The following is a 13,380-nucleotide window of genomic DNA, read 5'->3' on the forward strand; positions in this document are numbered from 1 at the left end:
AGCTTTGTTTCCAAAAAAAAATTCTCTTAAAAGGCTAAAAAAAATTTAAAAGCAAAATTTTACTGACATTCATTCAGAATGCAAACAATAGTTAGTAAAAATAGTAGCAGCGGAAACAAAACTTTTCGTTCAAAAATATGAAAATCACAAATTTTTAATCGTGAATATGTTTATTATATTTAATTTTTCTAGTTTTCAAAGCACTTATTCTCAAAAAAATGAAAGCGGTAGTTTTTTATTTTGTTTTCCCCCTGGAAACTAGGAGGTGAATTTGTAAGTGAATTTTCAACTCTTTTGCTCTAAGGGGGAAAAAAAAAAGAGTTTTTATGCATTTTAGTCGTTTTTTCACTAAAGAAATTGCCTCGTTTTACAACTGATTGCAAAACGGTGGTTTTTGGAAATATTTTGGATAAAATAGTTGCCATCTTCACCTTTGCTTCAAAATAGTAGCTTTAGTCGCCAGTGGCAGACCAGCATTGTAAATTTAATGTTAAAATATTCATTGTGTCTGCTACATTTGTTATTAAATATCCCCCCCCCCCCGTGGGTGAGCAAAACTACACTACGATAAAAGTTGGTATATTCTGTTCCAATCTAACTTGGCACTGAAGGGAAAGCTAGGCAAACCGAATTGCAGCCGTTGTCAAAGAAACGAGGTTACTCTGCGTAGGGCGTGTGCCATTCAGCGGCATGACTTACCGAATTTGGCGAGGGAAAAAAAATAACTTAAAATATCAAAAACGAAACAACTATCCATGAATTTTTCAAAGAAATTAGATTTGTCTCAAATATATTTCATCAGACTTTTATTAAATACGAGGCTGCGAAAGGGATTTTATTTTGCAACGGCAGAGAGCTACTGGTCACCAAGGTAATTAACAAATAATTTTGAATTATTAAAAAATTAGCTGGAAAATTAATTAATAGTAATAATTAAAAGAAGAGAACATGCTCTGACAGACGCATACTCTGCCTCTGGTGATTTCTTCGTTCATTGATGATAAAAAGAGTGTGCCCTCTCATCAAAATATTGACCATCCAGTACATATATCTTTTACCATATATACTCATGTATAAGTCGAGAAATTTTGTCCAAAAAATAAGGCTCGAGATGAGGGATCAAATTATGCGCAAGTAAAAATTTCTGAAAATTTTTTCAGATCAAAACGCGAAACGGCGACAGGTATGAGTTGCAAAGTTTATCGTGTGACAAATTAAACGGATTTAATAAAAAACAATAATAAAACAAGCCTAAAAAATGTTCACAAAACAAATTTTTTTTTTATATTCATTAAGAATAAAAAACGACAAATTAAGAGAAATCGAAATTTAAAAAACGAAAACACGTTTGTTGACACGGAAAACTTTCCATACAGAGTATGAAAATTTTTACATTTCTCTTTCATTATTTTTTAAATACTTATTTTCAAACAACGTATCAAAAAATATTTTTTTTCATCAAAAGAGTTTTTATGCATTTCAAAAAAATGTTGATTTAAAACAAAGGAGCTAAGCTGTTTAGATGAGGAAGCAAAGAGTTTAAACTACAAAAAAGAAAAAAAAAAATCAGTTGCATTTTATTACTAACACTGTTAAATGACATAAACTGAAAATACATACATCATTATGTTACTACTTTTCATTGACAAGTTAAAGTGGTAATGGCTTCGCTATGGTAGATTTTGATGAATGTTGAAAAATGTGTCTGCATTCAGACATAACTTGTAATAGAAACTGTCGTTAGTTAGAAATTAGTTTCACACCTCTTTCAGCTGTGACATTGACAACCCTTAAACTGTTTACTATCTTTTTAGTTTTAATATAATATTGGTTTCTACACTATTCATCAAGATGAGTATTTAAATACTTTATCGATTTCGAATCTCTTTAAAAAAATTAAATCTCTTAAATAGTTTGAGGCGAAATGAAAAAAATCTACTTTGTCCAATAAAGTAAGCTTATTTCAGATTGAGTTGTGCTTTTATATCCCTATCAACACAATCATCTTTATTATCTCCTACTTCGGATTTTAATTTTACAACCTCTTATGTTTTGATCTTTCTTTTTTTTTTTTAAGTATCATCAAAAAAGGGAAATGCAACCTTCTCTGAGTTCAGGGCCACAGATGGCTAATTATTTTATGTAGTTCTGTGATTACATCATCTTTATAAATACTCTAGTATTGAACCAAGGATTTTACTAACTGTAGATCTTGGTTGGGGGCCAAAGCTGAATCGCAGACAATAAACCATATCTCCGTAAATATCAATGATAAACAACCAAATATCTTCAATACCTTTTATCTCTAAATCGATTAAGGAAAGCTGACCCATGAAAAGATATATTTTTAAAGAGTATATGAGGCAGTGAGAAGCAAAGGGATGTAATTGACAGAATTAATGTTTGTGAGATAATCATTACAAATAATATGGGAACCTCTACTTTGCTTAGCGGCAAGAGATGATACTAGTAGCTCTGGTAGGGGCTGTTATATAACATGATTTAGAAAAAAAGTTCAATGAAAGCCTACCTAGGATCTGAACTCTAAAAGCATTTGTTAAGGAACTTTAAAAAGTCCATTTGCATCTCTTTGCTTCTCACTACCTCATATGGCCTTAGTCATCCATCTGGTGCAATGAATAGCGCCAGGTACTCGAAAAGTAATGTTGTTTGGAGAAAGACTCCCTAAATAAGTTAGGCAAAATTAAATGAATTCCACGTAGTTATCCCTAGGCTGCTACTGATTTTATTTCTCAAAAAGAAAATCTTGAAATTTCACCAGAATTGCTTATTTTGTTTTTGATCTTCTATACTTGCTTTGGGTTGCTTCTTATCTATACCATTCATCCTGAAATTCTTGAAATACCTGGCTGAGGACTAGTAGCCATACCTGCTTTGCAAATTAAATCTTTTTTTAAACCAACTTCTAAAGTGTGGTAGAGACTTGCTAAATACAAAAACTTTTTCTGTAACAACTGCACTCACAAAACGCAGTTTTGCACTGCAGAATCCCTAAAAAGTCCCCGTCTAAGAACACAGACCACTTTCTTGGGAATCTTAGTTTTTCCTTTCTCTAGGGGATCGAAAGCTCTTACAAGATTGGGATTTTTAAGCTATTGCTTAGTTCTGAACACCAAGGAATAAAGCAACGTTCCTTATTTATGGCCTTTACAGCTAATTTCAAAAGTTTTACATGCAGTGGTTTGTTTTAGCTTTGAGTTTTAGAGACATAACTATAGTACAGGGAAATCCTGTTACAACGAACTTTGAATTACCAGAAATTTTAGTTGTAACAAGGTTCTAATAGTAATGAAATTCAAGCAACGTAATGGAAATCAAATCAGGGCTGAAAATTTGTTTCGTTAAATCGGATATTTCGTTGTATCAGTATTCGTTGTAACGGGGTTTCATTGCATACATTTCTGATAATATCACTGTTTTTGCTCTGATTACTTAGCATTGTAAGGGGGGTTACAACCATTAACTAAAAGAACTAATACAATTAATTTTTTAATGATTCAATTTTTTACGCGATTTGGAGGATATTAGCTACGACCTGACTTGAAAAATCCTGAAAAATGTTCAATAAATTTTTACAAGAATTTAAATGAAATTGGACTCAAAGAGTATAAAATTCCCTACAAAATGAAACCAGAACGAAGTTTCTAGAATGAATAGTTTTGCTTTTACAGATAAAAAACTACAATTTTTTGCTAAAAATTCCTATTTTTCGTAACTTTAGCCTCTTTGCGGGACGTGTTAATATCATCAAAATGACTTGAAACTTTGCAAATCACATTTTCTAGTCTATTGGCACATTTTAGAGGGATGCAGCAAAAGATTAGTTGAAAAAGTTTTTCCCCATGTACCTTGTGATCTCCCTAAGGCCACATCCACCAATAGGATGTACTATTGAGTTGAAAAAAACACGTCCACTATTGGATGACAAACCATCCTCTGTCAATGGTCACTGCATTCCAGGCACACCCATGCCACAATAGAGGATTCCTCACCATATGCAGTACAAGAAATTATTTACCTGGTTTCCATGCAAAACAGGAGAACATTCAGTAGTAGAGGACACAGTCTATTAGAGGTCACCCCACCCTAATAGGGGACACACAGTCTGAGAGATGCCTCACCCCACACTGAACCCCCGTACTATTCGACCAGCTCGGAACCTAGGATGAGCAGCTTCGGATCCTCTGGTTCTGTTAAGCTTAATTCTCAATACTTCAACTCTTTATTTCTAAATTTTAATTTTACAAAACCGCCTTCCAAACATAGGGTACTGTTTTAGAACTCATCCTGCACTACTAGCAGGCAAAACATATTTTAATTTTACATTTCTTTAATAAACTTCCACGTCCCCTGCAAAACAAATCAATCCGAGCTCACATGCTCACATCAAAAACAAACCGTCTGCAGAACGGAAGCAAATCATAAGAGATCGATTGATTGATTGACTTGCTATTTAAGCAGTCTCCTTTTCCTCCAAGCAATGACGTGATGTCGTCAAAATTTGCATATGTTGCATCTCATAGCAACTCAACTCAGTTAATCTTTTAACAACTGTTGCTATTTTAAATTATCTTCTGCACTGCTTTCAGCAGAAAGATCCTCAACTCCTGAGGCCTGATGTCACGTCCGCCGATGGGCGAAATACGTGATTGACTGTTGGGTGTTTAGTCACTGGGGATTTTAGCACACTCGCCGGATATTTACGTCTTTTAAAACCGGGAATCTATTTCTCTCGGATAGTTTTAATTCACAGGTAAGTTTTAAACAATTTAAAATACATTCAAGCTTTGTACGAATCTCTCCAAGAACCAAAATAATGGCTTTTGCCAACAGCGAACAGCAATTCGTTTGCGTGCACAGAAAATGGCTAAAGAAGAAGCATTTGTTGCTCCTGGCAGCGCTTTTCGTGCATCAGCCGGATGGTGCACGCAATTCTTGAATCGACACGGGTTGTGCTTGCTGCAACGCACTAAAATTACGCAGAAACTGCCTAGTGACCTGGAACATAAAATAATGGAGTTTCCGCATTTCATAATACCCAAGAAGCAGGAGTTTCAATTTGAATTTTCTCAAATAGGGAATATGGATGAGACCCCCATGTCTTTTGATGTGCTGGGAAACTGGACAGTAAATCAAAAGGGGGAAAAAAACTGTCCTAATAAAAACAACTGGACATGCAAAGACTAATTTCACCGTGGTGCTGTTGTGTTTGGCCGATGGTGGCAAGCTACCACCTCTTATCATTTTTAAGAGAAAAACCCTCCCAAAAAATGTAGTGTTTCCTCCTGGCGTGGTGGTTAGTGTGCAAGAAAAAGGCTGGATGAACGAGGACGGCGTTGTCGACTGGTTAAAGACTGTGGGAACAAAGGTCTGGTGCCGCCTTGTGCAAGGACTCCCTTTTAGTATGGAATATGTTTGCTGCGCACCGTTCAGACGTTGCTTCAAAACTAGTGAAGCACAAAACAACGCTTGCCGTAATTCCTGGGGGGTTAACATCTGTGCTCCAACCCCTCGACATGTGCCTTAATAAAAATTTTAAGGGCCATGTTCGGAAGTACTGGGCAGAATGGATAAGCTCTGGTTTGGCCACGAAAACCAAGGGGGGCAATCTAAGAAAGCCAGATATAGCATTGGTCACCTATTGGGTTAAGGACGCTTGGGACGAAATCCCCCAAGAAATGGTGATTAAAGCTTTCAAAAAGTGTTGCATCAGCAACGAGCTGGATGGTACAGAGGGCGATGAATTATTAAGTGACAATGCCGACAGGGACACAGAGTTAGATTCCGACGCTGCCGCAGACAATGTTTATGATGATACAATGATGGAGAAGGATTTCTGCGACTTTTACTGCACATCTGACTTGGAATCTGAGTTTGAAGGCTTTTGATAGATTTTTATATTTTGCTGTTTTTTCTTTTGTAAATAAATGTGTTTTTTATGTGTGAATTTATTTGAAAATATTTTGCGACTTTTTTTTTGGAAGTTGGGGGGTTGACTTATACTCAGATTTCAAATTTTTCTCCGATTTTTTTTCTATGAAGGTGGGGGGGGGGGGGTGAGGAAGGTCAACTTGCGTGTGAGATCGACTTGTACGCGAGTATATACGGTATTTCAAAAGAAAAGATAAGGAGAATGTTAGTACGATAGCTGCGAACATTTGCCATGGTAATAATAGATACCAAACGCATTGAAAAGAACCAGGTTCTTTCAGAAGCATAAGAAATGAAAAACAATCAGGCATGTTCGCCAAAGCGCATCTTCATTTTTCTACTGCAGATAAAAGTTCATCAACAAGCCTTTAGCAAAAAAAAAATGTAAATTTTCAATCCTTACCTGCAATTTTATTAGTTATTTAAGAAGTGGATCTTTTACCCTGCCTCTGACATGGAAAGCTTACCTTTGTTACCCCCCCCCCCATCCTTTACTTCTGTTTTGAATAACTTCTCTTTAATTTTTCACACGTGCTGGACTTGCTCTCTGGAGCTGAGAAATGCATCCTAAGTTCGTTCAAATATTTGGAATAGAAAAAGGAACCCTTAATATTGATAGATTATTTTCCTTAATCCCGCTGATTTAAAAATCCAAATGTGCCTACCATTACTTCAGAATTTGGGAAAGCTGCCATTGGGTCTTTTTTATACATATATGTATAAATCAATGAAGTACCTTCATGCAGAAAAGTAAAAGAAAATGTAGCAACGTTAAATCATACAAATTTAGAGAACAACAGAGACCTGTTTTGAGGTTTCAAGGAGTCCCTTGAAACATCGAAACACGTGTCTGCAATCCTCGGCAAACTTGTGCGACTCAATATTGTTCTATTATCTAAAATAATACCGTAGACCCTCGTTTTACGCGGGTTTATTTTACGCGATTTAAGATTTGGCACTTTTATTTTATTTTACATGGATGAGTTTCGGTTTTACGTGGATGCAGCAATGCAAACAGATAAAGTTTTCCCCTCTTTCAAAATCTTAACTCCTGAAGATTGCAGATTACGCATAATAAACTGCATTTTGGCGTGCTAATAATCCAGCTTGGACCACTGGAGACATTGTTGTGCGATTGGTTCCAGAGCTCTTTCCAGAAGTAAAGTTATTAAACTCACACAGTTCAGAACTCATTGGAAGAAGAGCTTTTAGGAGTAACAAGAGAGGACAAAACCAACAAGGAATCCAACAATTGGTGACACACAACTAAAAACGTTTACATTGAAAAAATGAGCCATTCCTAGACAATAGAAATGATCTTTCTGATTTGTTAGTGAAAGAAGATTCTATCATAGAAATGACGCAAGTGATCATGGATGCATTAATGCTCTGCGAAGAACTACAGAGAAAACTTCTTAATGACTGCCTAAAGACTATCATAGCCAGCTCCTTTTTATAAACAGAAAATGAAATTGATGTTTTCTTTACGCATGCTGTGCATAGAAATCGATATAAGTACACATTAAACTTATTATACAATTAGTCATTACTAGAATTAAGTATTTTTTTTATCTATGGAACCTAACCCCTGTTTTAACACTAATATAAAGTCTTAATTTACGCTGCATTTCCGTGGAACGTAACCTCCATGTAAAATGAGAAGCTACTGTATACTTCAACCCTGTATAGGCGTTTTCCTTTAAAAAACTCTAATAATAAGGGTAAAGATCAAAGATTAAGTCTCCAGTTTTGGAAGGAAAAAAAATTCCCTTTTTAAAAAATTCTATTTAAATAAAAAACTTAAACTTCATGGAAACACACACACAATTAGCTATTACTGCATTCTGGAGCTAAGAGCAGATATTAATTTTGTTTTTTTGAAAAATAGTTCGATTTTAAGCTCAACTTATTTATGAAAGAAGTTTAAAATAATAAACAAAAATGCATCGAGGTTTCTGCAAATAGAAAAGTTATGGCTCTCAATTTTGCGTGACAGTGAAAGTAAACTATTTATCACGAAACTCAATTTATTAAAAATTATTTAACGAACCTTAGCATAGTTAATGTAGCCAACTTTATATGTATACGTTGGGAGAGAGTAAATTTACTTCCTATAAAAATTTAATTTAAGGCAGGGGCTCTAAACCTGGAGGACGGGGGGATAAAAGAATTTCGTATTTCGAGGGAGATGTGTATGTTTCAAAAATTAAAATGAAAAAGTAAAACTTCTTCATCCAGCAGTTCATCGGTGTAAATTTCTAATATATATGTATCTGTACATACATGAAAGCATTTTTTTTTTCCTCCATAAACTTTTCAAACAATCCAAAAAAAAAAATCGACTTTTGCCCTAGCAAGGATTTGTAATGTACCCTTTCACACAACAAGTATTCATTACATTCAAACAAAATTCGGGTTTTCTTTTTCTTTTTCACAATAATTTTCTTGAAGTTCGTGGCCTGCCAACCTCTGAAACTCAAAAACCAGAAGATCAAAGTTGAAAAAACAGAAGATTATGAAAGAAAACAGAAGATTTTTGACTAACATATATATTTGCATTAGATTCATTTTTTCACTGTAAAAATTTAAAGAATTTTATCAAGTAAAAAAAAATTAAATTCATTAATATGATTTAGCATTAAGTTTATTTAACTGCAAACAATGATTAATAGTATGAAAACAAATTGTGTCTTTAGCACTGTCATAGGAGGTACAAATATTACAAAAGCATATAAAATTTTAGAAAAGTCCACATCAATTAAGTTTGTTAAAAATCCTAATATTGCTAAATAATATTATAATTTATTACTGCTGAGTTGGTTAACAGTTGCTTTTTTGGCCTTCAAAAGCATATCTTTCTTACGACGCCTATACGAATCGCCACATTTCGATTTTTCTATCCAGCTAAATTCAGACGCATATATGTCTCTATAATGTTGCAGATATTGCTTTTTTTTCTCCATACTTAAAAGGACATTCGAAAAACAAACAAAAGAGTAGCGTTGCATAAACAAAATAGCGCACAGCTGTGCCTCTACACGACCGTCGTACAGGGAAGCGCGTCGCTATTTCCCTGCACTGTGATTCGTTGTTTTCTTCTTCCGAGACATGACGTAAGGTTTCGATTGTGATGCTTTTATCTTCGTCTGTATCGTTGCCATCGCTTAGTAAAATAATTTCGCAAAACAGAAAAGAATGAGGGAAACAAGTTAGCTTGCGTTCGACGAGCATGACCGGTGCGACCGGTCGTTAATCAAGTGAAAACAACGTCAGCTAATGATAAAGCATTGGAGGTGACGTCATTATTTCAACCGGTGAGCTACCAGTCGCTCATCGGACGCAACCTTACCGAAAACGCAAAAAAAGGGAAGATGTTATTTTCTGGCCGGAAGGACGGAAGGTGGCAACGAAAAACGGAAGTCTTCCGTCAAAAACGGAAGAGTTGGCAGGTACGATTTTGTAAAAAACGAAAGCTATTTAAAACTACCAAGTACTAAATCTCAAATTCAAAGAAAAAAATCTCAATGTATTTGTAATTGCAGCAAGTTAATTGAAAACTAATATTTTCATTTAATGTTTTATTTTTTACTCATGAAAACAGTGTTTAAAAATATATTCATTTGCTTGGAAACAATGATGGAAAGTATCAATGACAACAGAGCAGGCGGAAATGCTTTGACCACAATGTGGAGATGCTGATTAAGTGTCATAATGACAATCAGCCCTGGGTGATACCAGGTGGGGAGAAGCGAGTTCTGTGGGTTTGCCTGTCCACAGGAAGCAAGCACACCCAAGGTTAACCTTGAAAACTCAAGTCTTCGCCAAGACAGAAGTCACCTAGCAGCGCTTTGATTTTCCTTTCATAATCAAATACTTACAAATGAAATATATTTAAAACATAACAGCTTCAACTATATATCTCAGCCACACACATTTTCTATTTTTCTCATATCATTTGTCAATTTACACACTTTTAAACCTCCAAACTCACAAGAACTACTTCTTAACGCGGAGTAGCATATTTCATACCTTTCCTTTCAGTGCCAAGTTAGATTGGAACGGACTATAGCTCTTCATATAGCATAGCAAACCACTTTTTCCTAAGATTATTTCGTGGAACTCTAACAAAACGTTTTCCGGGATTTCTCCTTGAACATGAAGTGCATTGGGGTACAAAACAATACTTGTAAGTACCAGTACTTGCCATATTTAATCATAGAAAGAAAGGCAAATTGAAGTCAAAAATTTCATACAAAGAAAACCACTCCTTAGGCGCGCTATTGTTAAAACTCTTGCCGTGCTTTCTGTAGATTATCGTCAAACTGCCAAGTGCATCTTAAATGAAGTCAACTGCACTTTCCTCGGTTTCTCTTTGTCAGTTAAAGCACGGCGGAAGAGCAGATGACGTCACTTCCTGAGCCATTTGACATCACATTCGCTTGAACTTTAAAAATTATTTTTAAAAAACTATTTATCATATCGCAAAATTTTTTTCACCCATGATGTTCATACATGCTGTTCTATCATATAAAAATAAAATTGAAAAATCAAAAACTTTTCTATTGTCACAGAACTTCCATCTCTAGGGGAAAAATTGGTTTCAGTCTGTATTCTTGAGCACTATATAGAGTTTTATGCTCCCCTGGCATTGTGGATGACTAGAAAAGACAACATCCATTGAGAAAAAAGTGAAACTATTTGAAAATTGGCTGAAAAAAACTTAAAATGGGAGAAATTCATAAAAAAAAACAGGAAATTGGGATATGGAAATAAAAAATCAGAGTATCCCATAAAAAAAAAGTAGAGTTGGCAAATATGTACTATTGAAAATAGATTGGAAAATGAGAAATAAAACAGGAAAAGAAAATGATCAATTATTGTTAATGCTGATAGTGTTATTGACACAGACAAAAGCTTTTCCCCTGTAAAACTAAATAGAAATTGTAGAAAATTCCATTACACGGTCAATTACTGGAAGATCAAACTACTTAAAAAATAGGTAGAAAAGGGTATCACATTGCTATAAATTAGGTAGTTTAATATTCCTTTCCTCGTCAAACAGTCTGAAAGGTTTTGTGTTTCAACTTTTAAAAATATTATTACAACCAAGCTATGCTTAACACAACCAATACAACTATCACAACAAGCTTTTTACAATCAGAAAGTTAAGCATACTTACCTAAGGGCAAAGATGTTAGCTTGTTTTCTTTCATATTCAACTTTGTTAGGTTTTTGGCACGAGAAAAAATTCCAAAAGGTATTTTGCTAACTTGATTGTGCTCCAAATTTACAGTCTGTAATAGTCATTGAGAATAACATTAAAAATATGAAAGCTAGTAGAAATATTCACAAAAAATAAATAAATAAATAAATAAATTTGAAAAAATGCAATGTAGACATGCTTACATAAACACTACAAAATTGTGATGGTCCACCAACAGGATATGATGTGAAGCAATTACGAGAGAGTGTTAAGCTAGTCAAATTTGATAGACTAGACAATAATCCATCCTGGAAGAAATCATTTTAAGGTAAAGTATAAAACCAAATTGAAATGGATAATCTAAGCATAAAATAATTGTTACTGAAAAAGTGAGAAAAAATGTAATTACATGTCAGTGTAAAAAAATGAATAGCTCTGTTATGCAGCTCAAAACTAATAGGTATCCAAGTTTTTGAGCATATTAATATGTTATCACATTGTAATTCATTTTTGCAAGGTCAAATATTATTTTTGAAATCAAATAGTCAACAGACAACAAAATAATTTAGAAAACATATTTGAAATATATACTTGTTAATAAAGAAGTTTGACGAATTGGTCCCCTTTTTTCTAAAAGAATTACAACCTGAGCTCTTAACAATCTATTAGCCATTCCTTTACATTTTTCTCTCTGCCAACAACTGTGTTACTAAAAGGAATGTTAAATACTTACTACTTAGACAGGTAGATTATAATTCAGGCACTGCCCTTGCTCCCAGGGGATAATTCAACCTAGTTTTTTTTGTACACTTTGGAAGTTCCATTATCTGCTTGGGCTAGCCAGTACAGTGGGGCAAAATTTAAAAGAAAAAAAAAATTTTTTTTTACTTGTGCGGAAATTTGCAATTTAAGGTTTTTTATTAATGAGGTAAGGTAGGAAAAGTTGTGATTACAAATTTAAAAATCAATACATAGGTACAGAAATTGGATAAGCCTGACGATTTGAAAAAAAATGGAGAATTTCTTAGTGATTTATTATTATTATTATTATTCAATTTCCTTTTTTGTTATTGCTCGTTGGAACATTTACATTTTTCTGATTCAATACCTCATTAGTTTTTTCCTTTACCAAAATCAAAATCACTGCTAAAAGGAACCAGCTTTGAGAGGCCAAAAATATTGAAATAGTGAATAGAAAATATATGGCAATGCACCCTTGCTCAGTGGAAAACGTAAATTTTATTGATGTGAGTTTAAATGGGTGGTCAACAAAAGGAATAAGCAATAAATTCATCACACATTATACTAGTTTTCTGTTGGTTACTTAGGCTGTGGGCCCTTTGTGGAGGGGTTTCCCCAGCATGGTGGAGTCTGAGGGAATGCAGATCCGGGCTAGGTATAAGTCCCAAAATGCTGCGTTTCATATGTTAGTGAATATTGGTCATGCTGATAACAAACGTTTTGTGTTTGAATTGTTTGTTAATGGTTGTGATTTCTCTGAATACACATGGACCATATAAAAAAGTTTCATCCTTTCCATTAATTTTTTTTTTGTTTCTAATTTTTAATACCTGAACTCTATCTCATTTTGAGAATTTTTTCAATTGGAAGTAAGTATCATGGGTGCAAGTTAGGTAATGTGTTCAAGATGGAAAATCTTGTGACTCCCCCCCCCCCCCACACATGCGTGCTTAAGGAAAAATTTATTAGTATAAATGTTGTAGATTTTAACCTTGGCAGCTTTAGAATCTGTTTAATATGAATTTTAAGCTTGTCTTTTCTAACAACATGGACCCAGTTAAGTTGTAATATTTAAGCATTTTGACATCGTTCCAAAAAATGTAAAAACCGCCTATAATGAGGGGAGGGGGTCTTGGGGCTCTCCCCCAGATTTTTTTTTAAATTGAAGTCCAAAAAACGCAATGGTAGGCCATTTTAGTAACGTTCAGGGAAAGGAAGGGGTCAGAGACACTCTTACATGAAATTTTTCAAACTGATAGTCTCAAAATTACAATATTGGGCGATCTTTAAAAATATTAGAGAAAGAGTGGGGGGGGGGGGGAGCTGGCTGTTCCGAAATTGTAGCGTTGAAGATTTTGAAATTGAAGCATTAAAAACGAAATTTTACTCCATCTTTCATAACATATAAATGCTTTTTGAATACATTTGAAGGGATGGAGTCCAAGAACTTTACTTCCGTAATATTTCGAAATTGAAGTTCCAAA

At 34.3% G+C, this 13,380-nt stretch overlaps 1 protein-coding gene across 1 annotated transcript in view; it reads right to left on the reverse strand.

Annotated features, from left to right (window-relative positions):
* Positions 1-13,380, reverse strand: part of LOC129219073 (leucine-rich repeat protein SHOC-2-like) — an 89,041-nt gene that overhangs the window by 18,259 nt on the left and 57,402 nt on the right. The window contains exons 9-10 of the mRNA XM_054853392.1: positions 11,359-11,463; positions 11,132-11,246 (exon numbers count right to left, since the gene is read on the reverse strand). Coding sequence (XP_054709367.1) covers positions 11,132-11,246; positions 11,359-11,463 — 220 coding nt within the window. The remainder of the gene's footprint in view (positions 1-11,131; positions 11,247-11,358; positions 11,464-13,380) is intronic.

Source organism: Uloborus diversus, chromosome 3 (genome assembly GCF_026930045.1).
Source record: "Uloborus diversus isolate 005 chromosome 3, Udiv.v.3.1, whole genome shotgun sequence".
Classification (NCBI taxonomy): domain Eukaryota; kingdom Metazoa; phylum Arthropoda; class Arachnida; order Araneae; family Uloboridae; genus Uloborus; species Uloborus diversus.